Source organism: Acanthopagrus latus, chromosome 8 (assembly GCF_904848185.1).
Source record: "Acanthopagrus latus isolate v.2019 chromosome 8, fAcaLat1.1, whole genome shotgun sequence".
Lineage (NCBI taxonomy): Eukaryota > Metazoa > Chordata > Actinopteri > Spariformes > Sparidae > Acanthopagrus > Acanthopagrus latus.
Window position 1 is genome coordinate 77501 of NC_051046.1, and position 27046 is coordinate 104546.

The 27046-nt window shown below is 42.9% G+C and overlaps 2 protein-coding genes across 3 annotated transcripts in view; one reads left to right on the forward strand and one right to left on the reverse strand.

Moving 5' to 3' along the window:
* The window catches only part of LOC119024043 (gamma-crystallin M3-like), a 1699-nt gene extending 1238 nt beyond the window's left edge, over positions 1 to 461 (forward strand). The window contains exons 2-3 of the mRNA XM_037106431.1: positions 1 to 28; positions 156 to 461. The exon at positions 1 to 28 is cut by the window's left edge and continues 215 nt beyond it. Of these exons, the coding sequence (XP_036962326.1) occupies positions 1 to 28; positions 156 to 434 (307 nt within the window). The 3' untranslated portion in view covers positions 435 to 461. The remainder of the gene's footprint in view (positions 29 to 155) is intronic.
* A 3422-nt stretch (positions 462 to 3883) lies between these two features.
* LOC119024039 (sodium channel protein type 4 subunit alpha B-like) overlaps positions 3884 to 27046 on the reverse strand; it is a 29129-nt gene continuing 5966 nt past the window's right edge. The window contains exons 5-31 of one of the 2 annotated variants that reach the window (XM_037106424.1): positions 26661 to 26750; positions 24327 to 24455; positions 23240 to 23325; positions 22801 to 23043; positions 22122 to 22185; positions 21909 to 22050; positions 21576 to 21779; positions 21248 to 21299; positions 20776 to 20999; positions 20589 to 20660; positions 20371 to 20469; positions 19788 to 20135; positions 19415 to 19562; positions 18971 to 19182; positions 18231 to 18306; positions 18004 to 18125; positions 17504 to 17677; positions 16756 to 16878; positions 15086 to 15370; positions 14604 to 14657; positions 14393 to 14524; positions 14163 to 14267; positions 13580 to 13850; positions 7481 to 8093; positions 6443 to 6587; positions 6291 to 6365; positions 3884 to 5707 (exon numbers count right to left, since the gene is read on the reverse strand). In XM_037106424.1, the coding sequence (XP_036962319.1) occupies positions 5639 to 5707; positions 6291 to 6365; positions 6443 to 6587; positions 7481 to 8093; positions 13580 to 13850; positions 14163 to 14267; positions 14393 to 14524; positions 14604 to 14657; positions 15086 to 15370; positions 16756 to 16878; positions 17504 to 17677; positions 18004 to 18125; positions 18231 to 18306; positions 18971 to 19182; positions 19415 to 19562; positions 19788 to 20135; positions 20371 to 20469; positions 20589 to 20660; positions 20776 to 20999; positions 21248 to 21299; positions 21576 to 21779; positions 21909 to 22050; positions 22122 to 22185; positions 22801 to 23043; positions 23240 to 23325; positions 24327 to 24455; positions 26661 to 26750 (4357 nt within the window). In that variant the 3' untranslated portion in view covers positions 3884 to 5638. Of the gene's footprint in view, positions 5708 to 5912; positions 6126 to 6290; positions 6366 to 6442; positions 6588 to 7480; positions 8094 to 13579; positions 13851 to 14162; positions 14268 to 14392; positions 14525 to 14603; positions 14658 to 15085; positions 15371 to 16755; positions 16879 to 17503; positions 17678 to 18003; positions 18126 to 18230; positions 18307 to 18970; positions 19183 to 19414; positions 19563 to 19787; positions 20136 to 20370; positions 20470 to 20588; positions 20661 to 20775; positions 21000 to 21247; positions 21300 to 21575; positions 21780 to 21908; positions 22051 to 22121; positions 22186 to 22800; positions 23044 to 23239; positions 23326 to 24326; positions 24456 to 26660; positions 26751 to 27046 lie in introns of those variants that run through there. The other variant, XM_037106425.1, reaches the window with a different exon arrangement.

The window sequence follows — 27046 nt, forward strand, 5'->3', positions numbered from 1 at the left end:
CATCAGGTCCTGCCGCATGATTCCCATGGTAACCAGGCAGCCAATCACAGCACAGCATCACTGTATCTGACCAATCACACCACAGATCGTTGTCATTTATATGTTTCTGAAAGGAGTTGTACTGGTTACTGATTATCGATTACCGTGTGTTGCAGCACCGTGGCTCGTACAGGATGAAGATCTATGAGAGGGAGAACTTTGGAGGCCAGATGCATGAGCTGATGGATGACTGCAACAACATCATGGATCGGTACCGCATGTCCAACTGCATGTCATGTCAGACAATGGACGGACACTGGCTGATGTACGAGCAGCCACACTTCAGAGGCAGGATGATGTACATGAAGCCTGGAGAGTACAGGAGCTTCATGAGCATGGGCATGAGCAACATGAAGTTCATGAGCATGAGACGCATCATGGACTCCTACCACTAGAGTCACAGTGGAAACACTGACGTGTCAATAAAGTTGTGTTGAATGAACAAAACTTGCTGGCTGCTCTGTTAGATAAACAATGACACAGACAGACAGGTGTGTCCTTGCTCAGTATTCTAATGAATGAATCACTTAAAGATCCCATATTATTAAAACAGGTTTTCTCTGGTCTCTACATATATAAGCTGGTCCTCCCTGAGCCTGCCAACTCCCAGAATGAGGAACACAAGTGATTCCTGCATGGTCTCTGCAGCCCACCCACTGGTAACACAGAGCTCCTACAGGCTGTTCAGATTCTGCTCCTGTCGTTACGTAACTAAAGGAGTCATTATTACAGTCCGGCCTCCTCTGAGCGGTGATAGGAGATATCTGAGAGGAGGCGTTCATCCCCGAGGTGAAGTTCAGTGTGTCCAGCAGTGAGACAGCAGAGTTTCACTCAGAGCTGGACACACAAATTACTCTGCTGTTGGTTGTAAAAATCAACATCAGTGTCTATATTTTGTCCCAGCTACAGAACAACAGAAGAGACAGTGGTTGCGCTTCATATTTTAAGACAACGTGCCGGCTGCAGTTCGTGTTAGCTTGTGTGTGTGTGCTAACCACTTCACATCAGACTGCTTCAGTAACGAGGGTCAGTACAAAGCTGCTTTGCCCCGACACTGACCCTCATAAAAGGATCAGTACCAACCATACCGGACCCAGCAACTGCACCCGAGCCACAGGTAAGTGATAGTATTTATAGCTGCCTATGAGTCTGGTGAAGTCAGCTGGAAACTGGCTAACTAGTTAGCTCCGCTTCGGTCCGCTATGCAATGGCGTTTGAAGTGAGTTTAATGTTAATGATATTACGATGGAGCTTGGTTGTCACAGTAAAAAGTCTGGAAACGTGCAGACTGGTGAACAGTGTCCAAGAGTTTGGAGACTGAGTTGGAGACATACGCAGCTTTCGCTAGCTGTTAGCCATTAGCTTCACGGCAGTAACTGTAACAACACACATGAACAAACTAACATTATACAGACACACTAACCATTCTGAAACATCCTGCTGCAGCCACAGAGTCTGTACTTCTTCAGCAGCTTCTCCTTCTGGGTCCCATTCTGGGTCAAACTGGTTCGACTGAACGAAAAAATCTCTGCGAGCCATAGCGATACATATATACATGCACCTAAACATTAGCACATGCTTTTGCTAAGGCAAGGGGCTTCCCCTCCCTGAGAGTGACATAGCAGGAAGAGCTCTCCAAGTGGGCGGTGACAGACGGAGCTCATTAGCATTTAAAGGTGCAGGCACAGAAACAGACTGCTCTGAATAGAGCTCTGTAGGGCTTGGTGATGAAATTCAGAACCACAGATGGGTTTGGGGCAAAGCATATCGAATACAGAGCAGGGCATGTGAGTGGAGCAGAGCGGAGCGAGTGGGGAACGGAGCGTGCAAAATATAGTTGGAGCGCAGAGCTCGAACAGACAGAACACAGAAAGAGGACGAGGTGTCAGCCCAAAACAATCTACTGATCTTTACAAAGTGAAAAGGGTTTCAATCGACAGGCTCTCTCCGGTAACAAAGCGGCTGCACATCAGTTTAGGCCACATCGGGCAGTGTGTCCCAGGCTAATTCGGTGGGAAACTTCAGGAATTGCTGCCTCTCATAAATCTGAGCTAGCGTGGAACGATTTCACCGGAGCTGAATGAAATTTTAGGTGAGCGGAGAGTGGTCTTTGAGCGGAGCTGTCTGGTATAACTTTGAGCGATGGAGCAAAGCAGCGAACACCCAAATAAGCGGGGTGTGGAAATTCTTGCCTTTCAGCTCCACTCACATGCCCTGATAGAGAGTTGGTGGACCTCTGACAGCTGTGTGAAATTGATGAAACACTATAATATGGGACCTTTAATAGGGTCTATAATGGATCCAGAACCATCCTCCATCCAAGTCTGCTGGAAAGCAAACCAATGAATCAAACCAACACACAAACAAACAAATACCAAATAAGCAAACCAGCCAGCCAATCAACCGACCAACACACAAGCAAACAAAAATAAACAACCAACTTCACCATTCACTCTGAAACTAACTTCACCATCCACCCTGAACTTGACTTTACCATCCACCCTGAAACTGACTTCACCATCCACCCTGAAACTGACTTCACTATCCAACCTGAAACTGACTTCACCATCCACTCTGAAACTAAAAATGTCACTCTGAAACTAAAAATGTCACTCTGAAACTGACTGAAAGCACTGAGGTGACGTTCGCCCAGGGCGTCATGCAACCTAGGACCGCCAGTGTAGGTGATGAAGGATTGTCTCTGGAAGCTTCAACTCTCTCCTCACAAATTGTAGTCTGAAAGTCTCGGGGGGGACGCTGACCCGCCCACCTGCAGGTTAACATACTAGCCTCTATTCTTACACACACCTGAGACACACAGTGCATTTACATGCACAGCTTAGTCAGATTACAGCTATAGTTCGACTATGCTACTCAATCAGACAATTGCAATTGTCCAAGTATACATGCCAGTGAGAAAATCGAATTACTGGCCAAAGCGTGTCATACCCTGGTATGCTAGGTGGCGCTGTACCCATTTCTGATAAATCTGATAAAATCTGATGAAACGTATACATGCAGGAGTAATGTGGCTCTCAATCGAATAATCTAGCTGTGTTAATCCAACTATGAGAAATCCAATCCGGTCCGATGTTAGTCAGACTAAGGTGTATACATGCATTTTAAAAATCCGATCATAGTCGGACTAACCCAGTAATTCGGTTTTCTTGAGTGTCATGTAAACGCACTGACAGTTTCCAGAACCATTCCACCTGAAGCCTGAAGCCTGTCACCTGGACAGAGACAGATTGTTTCTGCAGCATGGTCTCAAGCTGAAGCAGATGTTCAGAGACATCATATACATTAAACTGTCCACAGACAGACAGGTATGCCACTAACAGGTGTGTTCACTGGCACACAGGTTGATCTCCGTCTCACAGGGGTCTCTGGTGAAATGTGACAGACAGTGTTGACCTTCTCCGTTCTTGTCTGTGGTAACGACCCTGAAGATGTGCATCTCCCTGCTGGCTTGTTCTCAGGTACTCACACTTGATGGTTCGGCAGTATGAACTTAGGAGCTGAATACCACTATGCATCTGCTGCGTTCAGAAAACACCTGAGTGACGTCAGCAGGTGGAGAAGCGGGGCTGAGCTTCAGGAGCACTTGTGTAGGTGTGGATCCATCCTGCAGCGCACACACTGCATCCAACTCAGACCTGAAACATTCAGGAACCTCCGGAGACTATCCTCTGTGGTCCATTAACTGCACAGGAAATCTGAAAATGTTTTTTTGTGAACCTGTCAAAACAGGACAGACCCGAGCTGAACCGAAGCCTCATGTGAACACTCACCGCTGGGTTAACGGATTTGGGTGGAATATAGACAACACAACATGACTCAAACATCATGTATAAATGTTTTATTTATTTAGTCAGTTACAACTGTTGATTTTCATACATTTAAACTACAAAAATTGGACAGATTTATGAAGGTATTATTATTGGTGCAAAAGGTTTGAGCACCTGTAACGGAGGAATTTGTAGTTGTGTACAGTGATTGTCTATGTGTATCAGTAAATGTGTAGTCATACTCTGAGTTGTGTACTTAGGGTATTTCACTCAACTTTGATAATACAAAAGTTATTTTCCATAAGTAGTCCAAGATTCATATACTGCTGAACTAAGTACTTCCTAGGCTAGGCTACTTGCATGAATAATATGAGGTACTTTTACTATGTACTTTTTGAGTAATTCAGCATTCAGATTTGCACATATTCAAATTTTGGCCACAAGTTCACATTGTCTGTTACAGGTGCACAAACATGTTTTGCACCAAATATACAACAAGTGGAGCAAAAATGTGAGCGTGTCAGTTTTTTAATCTGTGACTTGTAAAATAGGATTTGTGCACCTGTAATTAAGAATTTGTGAATGTGTAAGTGTTGTGTTGTATTTGTGGAGAGAGAAAAAAATCTACAAGTACACAACTCATAGAGTATGTGACCACACATTTACTGATACACATACACAATCACTGTACACAACTACAAATTCCTCTGTTACAGGTGCTCAAACCTTTTGCACCAATAATACCTTCATACAGATGTATAAAAACTATAAAATTAATCTGTGCTTTATTTTGCTTAGTGTGAAGAATAAACATGCACATTATCTGACTGCAGGCAGCAGATGCGACTCCATTACATTCATGTTGGTTAATCAGTTGCAATCAATCAAATGTAATTGTTTTGTTATTGTTATCACTGATCAACATAGAGAGAGACATACTGGAGGCGGAGAATGAAACCACCTGTTTATATGATGACAGTCTGGACTCACACAATAGGAAACTATAAAATGCTACATGTTAATGTTACACGTTTAATGCTAAAGAGATGTTTTTGAATGATGACTTAAATACGATATTTGAATACAATAAGTCATAATATTTTCAGAATAAAGGCACTGTATATTGAGAGTAAAAAAAGTATGTTCTTAGTTAGTACATTAGTAACATTTCTGAGTATTTGGAGGATGAAGTTGTGATGTTAAATGTTTCTGACTGATGTGATTTTTTTCATCTGTCTGGTGAGTTGTCAAAGATGTGCAGATGTGTTTCAGTCAAAATGTTTCAATAAAGACTTTTGATTTGAAATCATTTTATTGGATCAATAAGAACTGTGACTACCCATCTGCCTGTCTGTCACCATCATCAGGTCAACATGTTGATGTGTCACGTAGAGCCTCCAATCCCAATCAGTGGAAACATGATCATATTACTTGATATCATGTGTAATAAGTAGTTTAATATCTCATACACGGGTGTTAGCTCATACAGTGAAAGACTGTTAGAAGATTAAAAGGCTGAAGTTTTCATGTTTAAAGGCAGAAGAGGAAGTTTGTTGATTGTTCAGGAACTCCAGATGTGTCGTCCCTGCTGACATTAACCAGCAGGTGAGTCCACAGGTCCTCAGATGAATGACTTTTCAATTGGCAGGAAGTCGGTGGCATTTGCTGGAGAACCAGCATGGAGGATAGACTTACTCTAAAGCACCACCTGGGTGGGCGGAGCCTCAGACACCTGAAAGACCAACGCCATCATCCTCAGACTCTGCCACACTCCACTCTCCATGCTGCGCCAGGCCCTTCCTGTAGGCTCTCTAGATCACCTTCGCCGCTTCCTCCTCCTGTTTCCTATGCAGGGTGCTGCTGATTGGTACATTGGACACCTGAAAGGGACAAAAATCATTTTTGGTTTTAGAAGATGGAAGACATTTATTTATATAGTTATTTGGATCCCTGTGAGCAACAACTGAGCGACAAGCTGTTCTTCCTTTAGAAATCCACGCACAAAATAAATTTGTAACCAGAAGCAGAATGCAACAAATCACATACAGCACAATAAAACTCCTAATGACAACAATGACGAGTATAAACATTTTTCAAAATTAACGTTTTTTATTTTGAGTTTAGGCTCATCCACACAGCAGCAGGTCGATAAAGAGAACAGCAGCAGGTCGATAAAGAGACAACAGCAGGTCAATTAACAGACAACAGCAACAGGTCAATAAACAGAACAGCAACAGGTTAATAAACAGAGAACAGCAGCACGTCCATAAACAGAGAACAGCAGCAGGCAGATTCTTTCTGTAAATACAACAGAAGACAATAAAACAGAATTGAATAAAACACAACAGAATGCAATAGAACAGAAAAGAATAGAACACAACACAACAGAACATAGCAGAAGTAACAGAACAGAACAGACGGAACAGAGCAGATGGAACAGAACAGAACAGAGCATTGTAAAACCTTAGACGAGTTAGCCGGGAACCTTTCCTCCATTCTGGCTTTGAGAGCGTCCATCTCTGCTGATTCACCCAAAACCTGCACACATATAAAGATTAACAACAATAGCAACAATAATAGAAATGATGATATAAAAAGGGATCAGGTGATGTTACCTGAGAAGCAAGGGCAAGGAAGACGTCCACACAGTAGATCTTGTCTCCAGGAAAGAGAGGCAGGTCCATATGTCTCAGTTTGATGGTGTTTGGTTTGGGGATCCTCAGAGGACCCTGAAGAGCACTGCAGAAATCTGACAGCTCACTGTGGAAAACAGAACAGAAGAGTTGAAAGAGTTGACAATAAACTCAAGCTTTTTTTGAGTGATGGCAGTGAAATGTTCGACTTCCTGCTGAGGAAGATCCTGCCATAATTTCACTGGACTGAACCTCTGCATTCGATACAGTCCAATCCAATCAGTCAGTGACCACTGGAGCTCTGCAGGTGGAGAAACTCTGAAAGATCGTCACCTCTCAACTATGTGGAACTTGAGAACAATAAGATTACATGGACTCTTTGCATGAACACAGGGCCATCCAAACATGAATGATCCACAGACTGCTGTTGCTTCAATTAGTGAAAAAAGTTAAACTCTTTGGTTTATTCTCCCATGGATACATCAGAACACACTATACTAGCTCTGGGTTTTAAAAATGTTGGTCATGAGCAGTTTTAGTTGGACTCTGGTAGCAGTTCTTTGTTCAAGACACCAACCGATCCAGACTGGAACAGTCCAGTCGTGGTCCAACTGGGCCCCATCAGTCAGATACTCAGTCCTCCTTCAGAGACCTCTGGGTGTCTCAGTGGTTCTGCAGTGGTTGAACCTTCCTTCAAGGCCCTGTTTCAGTTCAGCTGCTGGTTTATATCTAATCTGGCCAAATAAATCAAAATAGGTTTGGAGCAGTTGTTGTTGTTGTTTCATTTATGTTTTCTAGGCCAGTGACATGTGACATGACGTGAGGACCCATCAGCAGTCTGACTGACATCAAATAATGGGTGAGTGAATCCAGAACCAGAAACAGAAAATAATTGTTGATGTTAATAAAGTTACTGTGTTTGATCAATCATTCATATTGTTTCAAGTCATTTCTATGGTTCTCTGGATTGAAGAGAGTTAATTGTTGTGACTTTGTTTATCTGCCTGTGTGTTGACTCACCTGTATGGTATGAACTGTGAGGCATCAGGGTCGAACTTGCTCCAGGTTTTATAAAACCTCTGGAGGTCGTCATCACTCAGCATCTCCATGTCCTCTGAGTTTAATGTCTCCAGGACGACGGTGAGATACAGGTAGACAACCAGCAGGTAGGACAGGGAGCTGAAGGTGAAGAAGAAGACGATGCCCAAAGTTGGGTTGCCACAGTCGCCTTTGACCATGAATCCTGGGTGCTCTGCGTAGGGGTCACAGTCTGGAGGATTGTTCATCATAGGATACAGCATACCGCCCCACCCAGAAGTTGTACTGATCATAAACACACAGATCATGCTGTTCCAGAACGTCTCAAAGTTAAACATGTCGCTGATCATGTACTCCTTCTTCACGTAGGCGAAGTTAAACATGCCGAAGATTGAGAAGGTGACCATGAGCAGGAGGAAGACGAGACCAATGTTGAAGAGGGCAGGAAGTGAGCCTACAAAAGCTGAAAGCAGCCTCTTTATCCCCCTGGCCCAGCGAATCAGACAGAAGACAGGAGCCACACGAACCAATCGAAGCATTCTGAAGACATGGGGCGATACAAAGTACTTTTCCATCAAGTCAGCAAGAAACATGCCTGAAAGAAAGAAAGAAAGAAAGAAAGAAAGAACAAATGACATTAAACACCCTAACTGATTCCTGATATCTCTTGTCCACATGAATACAGTTATTTCTTCATACACACCTAAACACCGTTTTAGGTCAATGAAGACAAATCCTTATGCTGCTGACAAAGTTTTGATAAAACATTATTCAGGAGGATTTAGTGACAAGCCATCACGTTCCACTGACTTATCGTTTTGTCCTCAGTGACACCCTGATACCCATCACATACATGCATGGATTAATGCACAGTGGAGTGGTATTAGAGCTGGGCGATAAATTGGCAAAACCGATAAATTCGTGTTTGTGGTTTAGAATGATTTTTTTTTTTAAATAAAATCGATTTTCTCTTTACTTTGCTCTGCCGCTGCTCCTCATGGGCTCCCATAGTTCATAGTGGGCTCCGCCCCGCCATTGACTTTCCACAGAGAAACAAACACAACATGCAGAGAGCCAAGAGTTCATTCCTAAAAAGGCACTGTTTCGTTAGGAGCTTGGTTTTGTAGCGTTGGACCTCAAACAAACCACGCTCCACTGCAAAGGTTGTTCAAAGGCTACTAGCTGCAGACCGACCTGTTTATTTCAGCGTCTCAGACAGTCGCATGTATCACAGTGGGACACTTGTTGTTCACTATGAGATGCACAAGACCGCTGCAGCCCACAAACACCTACTATAAGCAGCCAACATTAGCAGAATCATTTAATCATTGTGTCACGTATGAGGATAAAGGGTCCCCGTGGACAGCTGTTACAGATGCAGTCACGTTGCATATCGTTGAAGACATGATGCCCGTATATACAGTGGAACAGGAGGTTCATCCGTCCATCTGTTCTTATAATAGCAAGCAATCTGTCATGTTAAATTTATGTTTATGAAAGCATTTTATCAAAAAGGGACACATTCTTTTCAAGTGAGTTTGAAGGTGCACTGTTTAAAATGGCAGGGCAGTTTTGTTAAAAATTAGGTCCCATATTATTAAAACAGGTTTTCTCTGGTCTCTACATATATAAGCTGGTCCTCCCTGAGCCTGCCAACTCCCAGAATGAGGAACACAAGTGATTCCTGCATGGTCTCTGCAGCCCACCCACTGGTAACACGGCGCTCCTACAGGCTGTTCAGATTCTGCTCCTGTCGTTACGTAACTAAAGGAGTCATTATTACAGTCCGGCCTCCTCTGAGCGGTGACAGGAGATATCTGAGAGGAGGCGTTCATTCCCGAGGTGAAGTTCAGTGTGTCCAGCAGTGAGACAGCAGAGTTTCACTCAGAGCTGGACACACAAATTACTCTGCTGTTGGTTGTAAAAATCAACATCAGTGTCTATATTCTGTCCCAGCTACAGAACAACAGAAGAGACAGTGGTTGCGTTTCATATTTTAAGACAACATGCCGGCTGCAGTTCGTGTTAGCTTGTGTGTGTGTGCTAACCACTTCTCATCAGACTGCTTCAGTAACGAGGGTCAGTACAAAGCTGGCTTTGCCTCGACACTGACCCTCGTAAAAGGATCAGTACCAACCATACCGGACCAGACCGCGGTGTGATAGTATTCACAGTTGCCTACGAGTCTGGTGAAGTTAGCTGGAAATCGGCTAACTAGTTAGCTCCACTTCGGTCTGCTATGCAATGGAGTTTGAAGCGAGTTTAATGTTAATAATATTACGATGGAGCTTGGTTGTCACAGTAAAAAGTCTGGAAACGTGCAGACTGGAGACAGAGATGATGTGAACTGTGTCCAAGGGTTTAGAGACTGTGCTGGAGACAAATACAGCCTTCGCTAGCTGTTAGCCATTAGCTTCATGGTAGTAAATGTAACAACACATATGAACAAACTAACATTATTCAGACACACTAACCATTCTGAAATATCCTGCTGCAGCCACAGAGTCTGTACTTCTTCAGCAGCTTCTCCTTCTGGGTCCCGTTCTGGGTCAAACTGGTTCGACTGAACAAAAAAATCTCCAGAGCCATAGCAATACATACAGTCGTCCTCAAAATTATTCATACCCTTGTTAATTTTGTGATTTTTTTATTTTTGCGATGAAACTAATGCATTTTTGTCACGTTTGTTTATGAATTATATGTGACCAACAAGTGAAAGAACGACAACAATACACAATTCAAGAAACTCTTAAATTCATGGGTATTTTATTGTCGGATTACCAAAAAATGCCATGTTCAAAATTATTCATACCCCTGGCAATATCTCAACAAAAATGTCCCAAATGTGTTCATCTTTGTCCCAAAGTTATTTCATGATGTCTCATTGGAATGAATACCTTTTTTGTTGACCAAATGTTAAACAAGGTTAAAAAAAATAGCATCTTTCCAGAAGAGTATAAATAGTGGGAAAGTGTTCAGGTCATTGTTAATCTCTGGTCATCATGGTAAAGAAGAAGGAGCTCAGTGAGGACCTGCGTCAGCATCTTGTGCAGGCCCACAGTGAAGGAAAGGGTTACAAGGCCATTTCCAAGCAGTATGGTGTCCCTGTCTCAACCGTCCAGAGCATCATCAACAAGCACAAGAGGTTCAACACTGTCAAAAACCTCAGTGGGCGTGGCCGAAAGTGTAAGGTGTCCCCCAAACTTGCCAGGAGAATCTGCCGAGAGGTCAACACCAACCCACGGACCACAACCAAGGCCCTAATTCAAACCCTTGAGCAGACAGGGACAAAGGTGTCACGGTCCACCATTGAGCGAGTTTTGCACAGAGGAGGTCTCCATGGACGTAAACCTCGGAAGACGCCGCTGCTCAGGAAAAAACATCTGGTAGCTCGCCTGGCCTTTTGTAGAGGTCATCTGAAGCAAGATCCCAGCTTTTGGTCAACCATCCTGTGGTCTGATGAGACAAAACTGGAGTTATTTGGCCATATGGATACCCAGTATGTCTGGAGGAAGAAAGGAGAAGCCTATAGACCAAAGAACACTGTGCCCACTGTCAAGTATGGTGGTGGAAGCATAATGCTGTGGGGATGTTTCTCTTCCAGTGGCACAGGCAATCTCGTCAAGGTCCAAGGTATCATGAAAAAGGAGGATTATATCAGGATACTTGATGAAAATGTCAAGGAATCTGCTGAAAAACTCAAGCTTGGCCAAAACTGGATGTACCAGCAAGACAATGATCCTAAACACACCGCCAAGGTAGTCAAGAAATGGTTCAAGGACAATGACATCAGTGTCCTGGAATGGCCAAGTCAAAGTCCTGACCTCAATCCAATTGAGAATTTGTGGCATCACTTGAAGACCAGAGTGATGGCGAGGAAACCAACCAACCTGACCCAGCTTGAGGCATTCGCCAAGGAAGAGTGGGCCAACATCCCACAGGAGACGTGCAAGAAGCTTGTGGACACGTACAAGAATCGTCTGGAAGCAGTCATAAAGAATAAAGGCTATGCCATTGACTATTAAATAAAGACGATGGACTAGGGTATGAATAATTTTGAACATGGCATTTTTTTTGGACTCCGTTAATAAAATACCCCAGAAATGATTTTTTTAAAATTATTTTATATTGTTGTCATTCTTTCAATTGTTGGTCACATAAAGCTAAAACACAAATTTGAAAACAAGCATTTATTTCATCACTAAATGAAAAAATCACAAGAATCAGCAAGGGTATGAATAATTTTGAGGACGACTGTATATACGTCCACCGTAAACATTAGCACATGCTACTGCTAACGCAAGGGGCTTCCCCTCCCTGAGAGTGACAGCAAGCAGGGCTTTTCAAGTAGGGGTGACAGACGGAGCTCATTAGCATTTAAAGGTGCAGGCACAGAAACAGACTGCTCTGAATAGAGCTCTGTAGGTCGACTTTTAGACAGCTGAATTCAGGACCACAGATGGGTTTGGGGTAATGCATATCGAATACAGAGCTGCTGGATCTCTGACAGCTGTGTGAAATTGATGAAAAACAGTATAATATGGGACGTTTAAAATAAATGCAGTGCAATGAATTTGTAATTTGAAGTTTGTCCTTGGGAAAGGAAAAAAAAAACTTTTAAAATCATACACTGAGTTTGATGCAAAAAAAATCGGAGATTCAATTTTTAGGCCCCATCACCCAGCCCTAACCTCTATTGGTCCACGGGGTAATAAACAAATAAAACAGCACTGATTGGGCAGACATGGGTCACCTCATCAAGCTCATCAATTCGATTTGACCTACCTACATCACTGCCGTTAACTGTCAACGAAAATTTTGCAGCGGCAAAATACCTGACATAAAACCCAGCGGGGCACAGAAGCTAAAGGTGCAGCGGAAGACAGAGAAAAGGGACAGAGAACTATTAGCGAAGATTCGCAAATTAACGGGATATTTTAAGGCTGCTGGTTGTCGGGGTCAAGAAGATGCCGAGGTGGAGGACGCTGACCGTGACCACTGTGATTCGTCATCTTCATCGAAAGGGGGGGCCCACATAAAAAATGGCCTAGGGGCCCATGACTACCTTAATCCTCCTCTGATCACATATGTTGTAGAAACAGTGGACAAGAGTAAGCAAAGGTAAAATAATTGTTCGTACAGTAATGGTCATGTGATTTGTGTTTTATGCGGAGTTGCTTTGGATGGAGATAATTTTTGAAAAGGTGCTAAAACAATCATCTTCGTGAACGAGTGTACTCGTTCCTGTCTGAGTCATTACTGATCAAATAAGCATCTTCAACGCTTCACTGTGTGGTTTTGTAGAAGAAATCAAAGAATGAGAATTTTAATATTTACAATATGACAGAGGATACAAACTTTTGTTTCGATCAGTGAATAAACAAGCTGTACTCAGAGGAAGGTCCCTGAACACTGTTTGAAGCTAGAAAGGTGGCGGGGTCCGCCACATATAAACAAAGTAAAACTCCTTTAAGATCAGTTTGTCTATTCAGTCATGAAAACAAAAAGAGTTTATTCTTTCTTTTCTCTTTAACATTGCTTCAACAAAACTACAGACTGCTCCTTTAAAGTGTTTTCCTTGTTTTTCATGGTTGTCGTTCCGTTGAATGCGGAGAATGATATCCAGCACAGTTTTTCACATAACCCATTGATCACAGTGTAATTTCTTTCTGCGCTCATTCAAAATCAGACTTTAAGACTTGGGGCCTGTGAGCACGACTGACTTCACAGCCAGTTTGGAGACCCTGGCCCGGGTGTGGATGGAGGTTCAGAGCTGTTTGAAAAGTAAGCTTTTCAGCTTATGTTAGCTTCAGCAGAGGTAGCAGAGGTGGACAGTGACAGAACAGAGAATATAAATGAGGTCAGTGATGTCACAGCGTCCAGGAGAACAGCTGTACATCACACTAACGGAAATCAGGAAATGCTCTTTGTGGGATCAAACGAATATTAAAGCACATTTGACTTGCTCATTTTTTATTTTCACTACTATTTTACAACTAAATGAATCAAAGTACTCAGTAACAAGTGACAAGACGATTAAATCACCAGGCACAGTGACAACATCACCACACTTAAACTTACCGATGATCAACATGACTAGCACCACAAAGTCCAGGACGTTCAAGCCGTCTGCAAAATAGTGCTGTCTGAAGGCGCTGATCTTCAGGATGAACTCAATGAAGAAGATGAGAATGAAGGTGAACTGGAACCAGTGCAGGATCTCATCCACCTCGTAGCTCTGATCGTACGTCTCCACCGCCAGAATAACCATGTTCAGGCAGATAATCCCCATTATGAAGAATTCAAAGTACCGACTGGTCACCAGGTCAAACAGCCAAGCCCGGGCCCGATTCTGAGTGTAATGAAGAGCAGCGTGAAACTTACTTTTTTATAAATCTATTTCAAATGTCTTGAGTTTATTTTGACTCTGACAGAAACCAGGAAGTCCAACCCATTAAACCAACAGCTCTGGTGACAAAGTTACATTTATCTTGATTTCTAGATTTATGTCAACTGAAGAAATCAGGACAATTAAAATGCATCAGAAGCACATTCAAAGTTTAAAGACACTGGTCTCTTACAGGAACTCTGACCTGAAATCCACACCTGACCTGCTTACACCATGTAGTTTAAAGACCCACAAACACAAAGCAAGTGAACCCACCTGAGGTCGGGGACCAGGTGCTTGAGGATACCTGGAGAACCGTTCCTTCACACACTTGGAGAATTTGTACTGCTCGTCTGTCATGAAAATACGTTTCCTTCCAAAGTAAAGACAAAACATACAGATACAAGTAAAGACAAAGTAAAGACAAGTCCGTCTGTCTCTCAGTCTGTCTACTCTGTGCCTGTCTGTCTCTCTGCCTGTCTATGTCAGTAGGTGTGGTTACATATCTTGTCTCTCTGCAGGTAGTCCATGATGGCTCTGATGAGGAAGGTGAAGGTGAAGAAGGAGCCGATGATGAAGAAGCAGACAAAGTACAGGTGCATGAAGATGTTGTGCTCATAGACAGGCTGGTCCTCCACCTGCAATGTCAGTACCAGTATTAATATCAGTACCAGTAATAATGTCAGTACCAGAACCAGTACAAGTACCAACACTTACCAGTCTGGCGTCCACTGCAGCATAAAGGATGTCCATCCAATCTGCTGATGTCACCTGACGGAAAGACAACACAGAACTTCATAAGAAAAACACTACACTTAAGTTCTAATGAGCTCAGATATTCTATATTATCGTGCAGCAGATTCACTCTAATATCAAAACTCTGATGATGGCTAAATGCTACAAATTGAGAATCAAATAAAATTACAGATTAATCTCATTTGAATAGAGTCAAACCAGTTAGAGTCAATGAATTTTAATTTAATTTAACTACACATGATCTCCGTCACCAATTTTTAGGAAAAAATTACACAATATACTATATACTTGAATTTTTGGATAGCTGAAAATCTTTAAAGGCATTGGATGTTGGGAGCAGCTTTACTTCCACCTCTAGAACATGGAGTCAGTCATGTTTGATGCTTTTATTGTTGTAGAGTTCATACTGAATGACTTGAGTGTTGCTGAGTGTTCAGACTGACCAGGTGCAGCAGCGCTAAGTAACCGTTCAGTAGGTTGTCATAGTTCATGTGGAGGTTCTTCCAGCGGATCTCCGTGAAGTTCATCATGATCAGAGAGAAACAGTCGGTCTTGTTGTTCACTACCTCAGGTAAGAAGTACTCCTCTGACGTCTCATTGAAACAGTAGTGAAACTTTCCAGCAAACATGCCCACACCCACAATACCGAAGAGCAACCACACCGTCAGACACACCAGCAGCACATCAAACAGGGGACGGATGGTCTGGACCAGAACCTCCACCACCAGCTGCACACAGACAGGTAGAGAGAGACAGGTTTAGAGGGAGACCTAGATCTACTGCTAACCTACTGCTGTTAATTTTGCACTACATCATGTAAATATGTATATATGTCTATTTCTTCCCTTTTTAATTTTATTGCTTATTTTTGCTATTGTTCCTGTTATTGTAATATGTTTCTGTTTTTGAAATATTATGTCGCTGCTGTGACAAACGAATTTCCCCGTCTGCGGGACATTGAAGGATTTCTGATTCTGATTCAGTGTCGTCTTTTTTACAGCCATGTTGTGTAAATTACAAATGGCCATGTTGGTCATGAGGTGAGGTGTGGTCAGACAGCAGGAAGCAACTGCACCACAGACTGACAAAAACCTGCTTTAAAGTCAAAGTCAGTGTGTTTCCTGCTATTCAGGGACACATTATTCAGACAGTAATATGAGTCGACACAGGCGGCTTCACAGCACACGTACACGCCGATGATCAGACACGTAGCTTTCAGTTATTTCAAAGGTTTTGTTTAAATGATGTCACTGCGTGCAAGCTATAATTACAGACTTGACAGGAAAGAGGAAACAGAATTAAACTGTTAGCTTCTGAAATAAGAGCTCAGGATTTATGAGTAGGAACCATACGAACCAGAACTGTGACACAGAATATTAATTGATGATTGATCCAGACTGATCCTGTCGGATGATTTAAATGATCAATCAATGGCCACTTGATCCATCTGTGCATTGCTACTATACACAGAGGGATGAATAGCAGTGTTAAATATCATTGGACCTGCTCATATACAGACAAAGAGAGTAGTTGATTGACAGATGAAAGGCAGACAGTGGAGGCAGAGGGTCCACCAGCCAAATATCGATGTTTCATGTCCTGGTGCAACTGGTTCTTAAAGGTCAGCTCATGCTACAGCCAAAACACACCTACGACTTATCAATGCCCTAAATACATACATACTCTCAGTAGCTGTAGCTAGAGAGCTTACAGCAAACATGCCAGCTAGCCAGGCACAACAGTGACTGACTAAATATTGCACCTGTATGTTCTTACCCTTATCCTTCTTATCCTTAACACTGCTCTTATCATAGCACTGACAAATTACAGATATGATGCTCAGATAAGGGATTGAAAATGGTCTCTTTTTTTTTACTCTGTCTCAGTGATGTATTTTGGCTTGTTTCTTGTGGAAAATGTACTTATTGTAAGTCACTTTGGAAAAAAGCATCTGGTAAATACCCTAAATTGAAATGGAAATGCAATAGTAACACACAGTTGAGTGTATTCAACTAAGGAGCCCACCGGTAGACGACTGTGCTGTGATATCACTAACACACCTGTACCTATGTCTGTCTGTCTGTCTGTCTGTGTATGTGAGTGTAGGTCTCACCCTAAGACCTGGAAAGCGAGACAGGGCCCTCAGGGGCCCCAGAGCTCTCAGAGTCCTCAGAAACTGGATGGCTCCAGTTCCAGAGAATCCCAACATGTCGGCCATCAGAGAAACCAGAAAAACCTGGAAGACACAACATTGCTGCTGATGACATCATATCTCAGGTGAGTGAAGGACAGACAGGAAGTTCAGATCCCTCAGATGCTTAAAGGAACAGTTTAGATATTCTTTTCCTTCTATCTGCAAGTCACAAATTCAGGTTGATTCCATGTCTAACACTGGAAACAAGAGGAAACAGCTAACCTACTGACTGGAAACAGACTGTAGACAGGGGAATCAGCTAACTTAGCTTAGCATTAAGACTGGAAACAGCTAGTGTAACTTGGCATAAAGACTGCCAGCAGGGGGAAACTGCTCGCCTGGCTCTGTCCAAAGCTGCCTGATCAACTTTTCATGGGTTTGTTTCATCAGGATAAAAACTGGTGTGTGAAAAAAGATATAGAATAATTCTTAATCAATTCATGATAATTACTAATATAATTATATAATAGTTAATAATGGTCAGTGTTTAATCTGTTCCTCTGACTGAAGCATCAGTTCATAGGGTTACCTGCAAATTAATCTACCTTAAATTAAAACTGTTATAGCTGAGCTGTGATTTGAACAGATCATTTCAAGCAATCAGGACAGATTCTGTGGCAGTAATCAATATATTATCCATAATTAATCTTATTGATCCTGTCCTTACATCTAAGATGAGGAAGTCAAGCCAGCACCACGCATTGGTGAAGTATTTCTTGAGTCCGTGGGCGATCCACTTGAGGAGCATCTCGAGCAGGAACAGGTAGGTGAACACCCGGTCTGCCATCTCCACAACCATCTTTAACACCTGACGCTGGTGCAGGTGAACATCCTCAAACATCTGTTCACAAACACACTGCTTTAAGCATCTGGACAGGTGTGTGGTCACTCTACATCCGACAGATCAGTGACACCCCTTCAATACAATTTACATTAACAAGTTTTCACATCTGGTGTCAGTGGCAGGCGTCATTGTCATCGATACCTGCTCCAGTTTCCCAGGAAAGCAAATAAATACTGTATAATAATGTTGGTACATACAATAATGTAAATGAATGCTGGTATGTATAATAATATATGAGAGAATACTGTTACATTAATATACAATAATGTGTAAATTACCATTTTTATAATTATGTTTAAGAATGTAGGTTTGTTGGTACTTACCAGAGCTACACTGCTTAGCATGATGATGATGATGATGGTGATCTCAAAGTATTTGTGTTGTACGATTAAGAGACAGGCCCTCTTGACATTAGACCAGACCCTCCCTGCACCCTGGGACGTGTCTATATCCAGGAATGGACAGCAGCGGTAACACACAGACAGAGAATCATTAGAGCGGTTATTGATCACTGATTGGTTCTTTATCATTTCTACAGAAAGACTCGTACTGTCACTGCAGCAGTCCTCAGGTGTGTTTCCCTCATGGTCTTCATGGTGTTCGGTAGGTTTCTGAATGTCATCACACTGAACAAACAATCAACAAGAGATTATTATTATTATTATTATTATTGTTGTTGTTATTACTTATTTTACTATCTGTTCCTTTTGGCTCATCCAGGGTCGGGTCGAGGTGGCAGCAGACTAAGGAGTCTCTCTCTCCTCCTGGGGGATCCTGAGGCATTCCATGGCCAGATGAGATGTATAATCCCTCCCTGAGTTCTGGGTCCATCCTGGGGTCTCCTCCAGCTGGTCCTGCCTAGAAAACCTCCAAAGAGAGGCACTCAGGAGGATCCTGATCAGGTGCCCAAACCACCTGAGCATCGTCATTATCATCATAATTCTTATTGTTAGACTGAACTCCAGCAGTTTCTTGTGCATGCTGACATTTAACATCCTGACATGGTCAGCCCACAGCTGAGGTCACCTTCCTGTGGAATTTTATTATTATGTGTTCACTTGTTATGAAAAAAAGCTAATTGATACTCTGCTATGAACATGAGCGCTGTAGATTCATTGCTCAAATTATTTTTCAAATTAATTTGTTTAATTTTTGATGAGAATCAAGTTATACAACAAAAAGTTATGTTGAGTCGGGCAGTAACATAGATTGGTCCTGACAGTCCTGTAAACTGCGAGCTGACTGGTTACTTTAATTGTGAATCAGACGACAGAACAGAAGACACTTTACTTTTTTCTCCTGTTGTTCATCTTCAGGCGTCTTGAATTCGATATCGACCTCGGCCATGGCAATGGGGACCTTCTGGGGTTTGATGTTATGGTCACTGCTCGTCTGGTTGTTGATGTTACTGCTGAGGACTTTGACCTCTGACATTGGCTGGTCTGACATCACTAAGTTCAAGGCCAGGTACTCCTTCCTGTTGTCCTCTTTACTGTCGACCCCTGAAAGGCAGATATACCACCAGAAAAACATGCGTGAGAACAATCTGTCATAAAATCAGAGATTTATCGAGAATTCAAATCAAAAACTTAAGTTTTGGTTGTTTTTAAATGGTCTCAGCTTAAAATTACAAAGACTAAAAAACTGAAAATAAAACAAAAACTAATTAAATTGCCTATGACAATAAACTAGTCAGCAAGAAAGCATTTGCTCTAGTTGCAGGTTTAGTCCTACCTGTGTGGTCTGGGTCCTTCTTTCCCAGCAGAGCCAGGATCCAGGTCTTGATCCATTCAAGGGCCTTGTGGATGTTGTTTTTGTCTTTTTCCTCTGGTGCCACAAAAATAAATGAGCTCAGTAGCAAGGTCAGGAACACATTCAGGATCTGAAATAAGACCAGATACACATTCAGGATCTGAAATAAGACCAGGTAAACATCCAGGACCTGAAACCAACCAAGAACAGATTTGAGACCTGAAATAACTCTGGGATAAGATTAAGGCCTGGATTAAATACCTGATTTAAGACCAGGATCAGATGTTTGTGGCTGGGTGATTTGTGGCATTTAGGAAGAGCTCAGGTTTAAACCCGCCTACCTACAGAGACTCACCAGCAGGTTTCCAATGATCACGACTGTCATGAAGAAGACCAAACACGTTGCCTTTCCTGAGACCTCCATGCAGTCCCATGTCATCTCGACCCACTCTCCACACAGCACCCTGAAGATGACGAGGAAGGTGCTGAAGAAGTTGGTCATGTGCCAGCGAGGAAGCTCACAGTCCACTGTGATGCAACAGACGTGGTTCTCGTAGTCCTGCTGAAACAGCTGCATGCCGACCACGGTGAAGAAGAAAACCATGATGAAGAGGAGCAGGGTCACGTTCCTCATCGACCTCCAGATCATCCCTAAAAACATGTTGAAGGACGGCCACCATCGGGCCAGCCGGAGCACTCGCAGCTGACCAGGACACAGGTGAGGACACAGGTGAGGACACAGGTGAGAAAACAGGCGAGAAAACAGGCGAGAAAACAGGCGAGAAAACAGGAGAGGACACAGGTGAGGAAACAGGTGGGAACACAGGTGAGGAAAGAGGCAGGTGTGCGCACAGGTGGACAGGAACATTATTAGTGTTTGTTCATTTCTGTGATGGTGATGATGATGATGATGATGATGATCATGATGTCACACTGACCACTATGGTATTCAGCCTAAACAAGCCCTGAACATCAGCAAGTGCCAGGTCTATCAGACTTTGGAGGACAAGGATGCTTTCAAAGGTGTTCCAGCCAACCTGTAACCATGGCAACGGAGCAGCCACACACACACACACACACACACACACACACACACGTTAACACAAGAACAGCTGTCAGTCATCATCACTGAGCAGGTGACAAGCAGAGGTCTGACCTGGAAGTATCCGTATGGGTCCAGTGCCAGGATTTTCAGGACCATCTCAGCTGCAAAGATTGCTGTGAAGACCTGAGTGGGGTTGGAGGTCAGAGGTTAGATGTCAGAGAGCAGTCAACAGAGAGACCTGTCACGCTTCTTCTGCTGCTGTTCTGTTTGAAACTTCAGACTTTTCTTTGACACTGACCAGGTCAGCAACAACCCACTGCCATTCAAACTCCTCTGTCATTGGATAATGCTCGGTCGACATGTGGAGGATGTTGGAGATTAGACAGATGACGATCACGAGGTCAAAGAACGGGTTCGTGACAAAGGTGTAGAGCCGCTGTTTGCACCAGCGCCAGCAGCCACAACAGTTCCACTGGAGGAGGACGAGGCAACATGGAGGACATGAGCTCTGGTTCTCCAACTCTGAAACACAGAGCAGAGAGTGAGAGCAGCTGACCTCTGACCTCTGACCTCTGACCAGACTGATACAGAAACACTGTGACCTGTAGAAAACCTGAAGCTGCTGTCAGACATGAACCTCTTAACAGACAGGTAGATGGAGAGAATGACTGTATATAAACCTTCAGACAGACAGGTAGATGGTTAAGGTGAGAGGCAGTATTGGATGTATGTGGTTTGCACTGTGACGAGACAAACAGCTGTATATGTACCTCTCCGTTTCTGATCATCTTCACCATTTTGATTCTCTGAGTGCTCCGCCTGCTGCAGTTACACACACACACACACACACACACACACACACACAGTCAGTGTTCAAGGAATCATCTACAGTCATATCCTTATTATTTTAACCAGGGACTGACTGGAATCAGTTTATTGATAATAACTATTAACCATTTAAAGCAGATTATTTAGCTGGTGATCATTTATCAGCCGATTGTTAATCTTGATGGGGATGAAGTTAACTGTAAAACTTTCACGTAGCAATTCTGATTATCAAAATGTTCACACAGTGAGACGATGACGAAATGACTACACCTCTGTTTCCCCCCTCTTCTTCAGAGCCTCCACAATCTGTTTGAACTGTTCTTCTTTCCTTTTGGCCTCAGTGACAATGGCCTCCTCCTGCTCACAGAACGCCATGACCACCACTGCCAGAAGGAGGCTGAGAAGGCAGAAAGTGCTGGGGAAGATGACGAGCATGAAGACGGTCAGGTAGGCCTTACCTGATGATCGTAAGGTCTGCAGACAGACAGGTGACAGAGAGACAGATGACTGACTTACATACTAGTTTCAAAGTTACTTAAAGTGACTCCACACAATGAAACCAGTGAGGCCAGTGTGTGTGTGTGGGACAGGTCCTTTACTGACCAGCATCATCAGGTTGTCCCAGAAGTCCTGAGTCATCAGTCTGATCTGAGACAGCAGAGACCAGCCGATCGAGTCGTAGCTAGTGAAGCCGTAGTTTGGGTTTCTACCCCCGCTGACACATGTAAAACCCTCCGGACAGCTCCTGAACACATCATCATATCATCATTACCATCACCATCATTCACTGTAATAGTGCCTGTCATATAAACGTACCCTGAATCAGAAGTGTTTCCACACAGCAGAGGATCAATTAGTCCTGGCAGGAAGTAATAGTTTTCTATCAGAGACAGACAGACAGACAGAAATTGATGAATAGATGGATAAACAGATGAATAAATTATTATCAGTCGGTTCATGTACATTTCTCCGACGCCACACTCTGCTCATGTTTTCTCCGTCTTTCTTAACTCTCTGGACTCATTCTGACACCTGAAGGCAACAGGTGTCTGTCCCACCTGCAGCCTCCGTGGATCAGAATCAGGTGGATCTGCGGCTTGAGTCATTCCCAGACCATCTCATTTTAAAAATCCCAGCTTATGCATGGATCTTCATCAGGATCACATTTATGTTGTAACATGATTATTAAAATTAAGTGTTTTGTCCTCAGATCGTAATCATGCTAACTTTCACCTTTAACTGCAAGTGGTTGTTGTAACAATGTAATGACAACTAAATCACACAGAAAACATGACAACTGTGATTCACACTGGAGGTCATGAGTGTGACACACATCTGATTATCTGTTCATTGATTGGTCCTGTGTGATTCAGCTGCTTCCTCCTCTAAGGATTTTACCTCTTTCATTATTGTTATATATATATTGTGTTATACATTTGGCACATTTAATACTGGTCATGTGTTTCAAAAAAGCAAACAATAAATATCATCATACCCATCCTGTCCAAGTACTCGGAGTAACTGAAACCACTGCTTGGTGTTTGGTTGGTGAAGTGAAGAGTGTCGTCGTCAGTCTGGTTGCTCCACGCTGGCAATATGACACATTTGTTCCTCAGGTTTCCCATGAATAAATGCATACATATCACAGACAAGACACAGAGACCCAACACCAACAGGACGATGACGCCAGCAAGCCTCTTCACTGATTGGACAAAAGCTCCAACAGTCACCTTCATTCCTGAGAGAGAGGGGCGGGATTTTAAAAAAATGACCAATGGCATCTGACTTAAAATCCCCCAGAGTTTATGAGCTGCTTCATGAACTTTAATGTGTGATGGTTTCTCACACTCACACACACAAACATACACATGCAAACAATCATACACACAGACAAACACACACACGCACGCACACACAGACAAACATACACTGACCTGAGATGACTGGGATGATCTTCAGTATTCGAGGAGCTAAACTCAGCACAGAGAATTTATGCAAATCTGTGAACTCTGACACAAATCTGAAACACAGAAACACACCATCATCATCACAAACTGTAAGCTTGTATTGAATCTCTGTGAAATCAAACAACTTCAAAGAGACACAAAACATAACAACAACAACTATAAGAATTACAATCTGAGACAGATTGTGATAGACTGATTTATTCTGTAGAGACCAACAGACTGACATCATCTGCAGATGTTTTAACTGTGTGTCCGTCTCCTTCCTTCCTCTGTCATGTTTCCTTTTTGTCTCATTTGGCTGAAAATCTAAGTAAATCTGTGATCATTCAGTGCATATCACATGCATTATTGATTATTATTATTATTATTATTATTACTCAAAATACTCCTCCTGACCTTCAAAGCACTCCATCACCTGGCCCCACCCTACCTGTCTGACCTCCTTATCCCCCATCGCCCTTCCTGAGCCCTCCGATCCTCCTCCACTCTCACTCTGACTATACCACCATCCAGATTCACAACCTTCGGAGACAGAGAATTCTCCAGATCTGCACCCCAACTTTGGAACTCTCTTCGCCAACTAGTCTGTGACTCCCCTTCACTTACCACATTTAAATCACACCTAAAAACCTACCTCTTTTCACAAGCCGATGATCTCCCCTACCCATAACCTTGCTCATTCCTGCCCTCTCCCCCTGACCCGCCCACTACACTCTCCTTCCACCCTCCTCACTCATCAGCCCCCCACCGCTCTTCAATCCATCCCTGCCACCTCTCGACTTCTGTTGTATCTGTTTTTGTCTATTTGTTTGTACCACTGTTATCCACCCCACACCCCACTACTGCTTTTGTTCCCTGCTGTGCTTTGTGTCTTGTTATTCTTTGTTTGTTATCTTTGTATTATCTTTTTTTGCTGTGTATTATCTTTGTTTGCTATCTATCTACCTAACTCTGTAAGCGACTTTGTGTCCTTGAAAAGTGCTATATAATTCAAATGAATTATCATCATTATCATTATTATCATTATTATCATTATTATTATTATTATTATTACGCCAGGATGATGACAGTGACGTCCAGCCAGTTCCATGGGTCTCTGAGGAAGGTGAACTTTCCAACACAGAAGCCTCTGGACACAATCTTAACAATGGCTTCGAATGTGTAGATGGCCGTGAACACATATCTGTTTAAAGAAAGAAAAACACTGAAATATTTAAGAGCAACAACAAAAATACAAAGACAACTGCATAACAGACAACAACTATAATAACAAGCTTCTCCTAGTCTGTAGGCTCATTCAGCACAAACTCAAGGCTGATTTCTGAGCTGAGGTGCGACTGGGGACCAGTCTGTCCATGAGGTGCGACTGGGGATCAGTCTGCCCATGAGGTGCGACTGGGGATCAGTCTGCCCATGAGGTGCGACTGGGGATCAGTCTGCCCATGAGGTGCGACTGGGGATCAGTCTGCCCATGAGGTGCGACTGGGAACCAGTCTGTCCCATGAGGTGCGACTGGGGACCAGTCTGTCCCATGAGGATCTTTTGATATCCTCTTTCATGTTAAATAAAATGGTTACTGGAATATAATCACGAGATCAATGAAAACATGCAGATACTGTTTGTTTGGTCATGTATGGACCCAAAGATCCAATTGGGTCACTTTCAAATAAAACTGTGATCACTCCATCTTTCAGATCTGATTTGAGAAGCAGACTGGATCTGTCTGCTGTCCGGTAACAGATCATCATGATGCTGTCTGCTGAATTCTGCAGCCTCTAGGGGGCAATAACAGAACTTCAATGTGTAACAGTGTAAAAAAGGGTTAGATTTAAATCCAGATAATGGGACTACGTCATCTGCTGTTGCAGTTTGCCACTGCACTTTAGTTAAATAGCAAAGGATTGTGGGTGGTCCTCAGACCAGGGAAAGATTGACTGTAGAATGTCTGAATCTCTGAATGAAATGAATGATAACTGTCTCATTAGCCGAGTGGGAGTTGGGCTGGCTGTGTGTACTTGTATCTTGTGTGTCCTGGATTAATTTCACCATGTTTTTGTAAGTTACCTCTGTGTATATTTTAGGTTTTATTGCCAGTAAAAACTCTGCGCTAATGCTAATACTAACGCTAGCTCGGTCCTATCCTTTCAGACCGAGCTTGTGCTGTCCTATCAACAGAAAGAACCGTTAATGATCCATTTTCCTATCACCCAGGTGCCCAATAAACCTGCTGTCAAACTTGAACTGCTCCGAGTGATTCCTTAAGGCAGAAGACATCACACAGTGGTCACATATGTAGTGGCAGAACTGACAGTAAATTGATTACAGGCCAGCCCAAGCTACATAAGAATAGAAACAAAAAAACATGAAAATCTAAGGGGAAATGCCCATCAAAATAGAAAAGGGCCTAAACAGACCAGAGTTTCCAGCTGACAACCTTAGGGGAATGAGGTTCTCAATGGGTCAGGAACAGATTCAGAATGAGGACTGAGGGTGAGAGCCACCAGTGTGCCATTCCCCACCTCTTATAAGCCCTCACAAAAGGGTGTCATTGCAACATGGTTGGCTGGGAGACAAATGCTCAACGCTGCTTCCACTCCTCAATCAGGAGTCAGTCTCCCCACCATGTGCACAGGTGATCTGAATCCCCTTTAATCAGGCTTAAGGAATCAGCCCAAGACAAAGAAAGTCAGCAAGGCTCAAACAATGTGACTGTGTCACAGATAACACACAGTTGCTGTGTCTCAATTCAGGGTCTTCATCCTTTGAAGGACCCGGCCTTTGTGGTCTTCAAATGCGAGTCCTTTTGGAGAGACCTTGTTAACCTCATCAGCTGTTAAATGGGACGGTCTAGCCTTTGGAGCATTTCCTGGTTGCATCACCAGATGTTTTACCCTTTCGTCACAATTTCTGCCACCCAGGCCTACGAAAGTGATGATCTACGCCATGCGATGTCACCATTTTCTCTTTTTCTCTTTCTTCTTTTTTAGCACGCAAAGAATCTTGGGATATGCGAGGCCACAAATCATCATAGCAGTGCATCCTCCAGAAACAGGGAGAAGAGGGAGCATCTGGAGGAGCCTTCAGATTGGGACAGATTTCAGGCGGTGTTGTGAGGTAATTGGCATTCAAATGCTCCTCTGAAGGATGCAGACTTTAACTGAGATACAGCAGCGTCTCATTTTTTGAGCACAGCTCAAACTTTGCACAAAGGTCAAACTGTTGAAACTTAAGTGACCATTATCTGCTCTGAGATGGCAGCTTTGTGAAAGACTCAGAGGCCAGACGGACTCTTTGTTTCTCAGAAATGCTTACAAGACAGTTAGATACTGTGTGTGTGTGTGTGTGTGTGTGTGTGTGTGTGTGTGTGTGTGTGTGTGTGAGAACTCACTGCAATTTATCTGTCCATGCGGGAGGATCACTGATCACCATCAACGCACAGTTAGTCAGGATTGTCAACATAATGAACACATTGAATAACGTTTTGGTGCTAAGGAAAAAATGTAGTAACATGACAACCAAAGAGAATCAAAAGCAACCACAGAGAGACAAAAATCACCTCAGAGAGACAGAAAACATCAACAAAGAGACTAAAACAACCACAAACAGACTAAAAACATCCAGAGAAACAAATAACCACAAAAAGACAAAAACAACCATAGAGATAAAAACAACAACAAAGAGACTAAAACAACCACAAAGAGACAAAAAAAAAACAGGAAGAGACAAAAACAACCACAGAGAGACAGAAAACAACAACAGAGTCAAAAATTATCT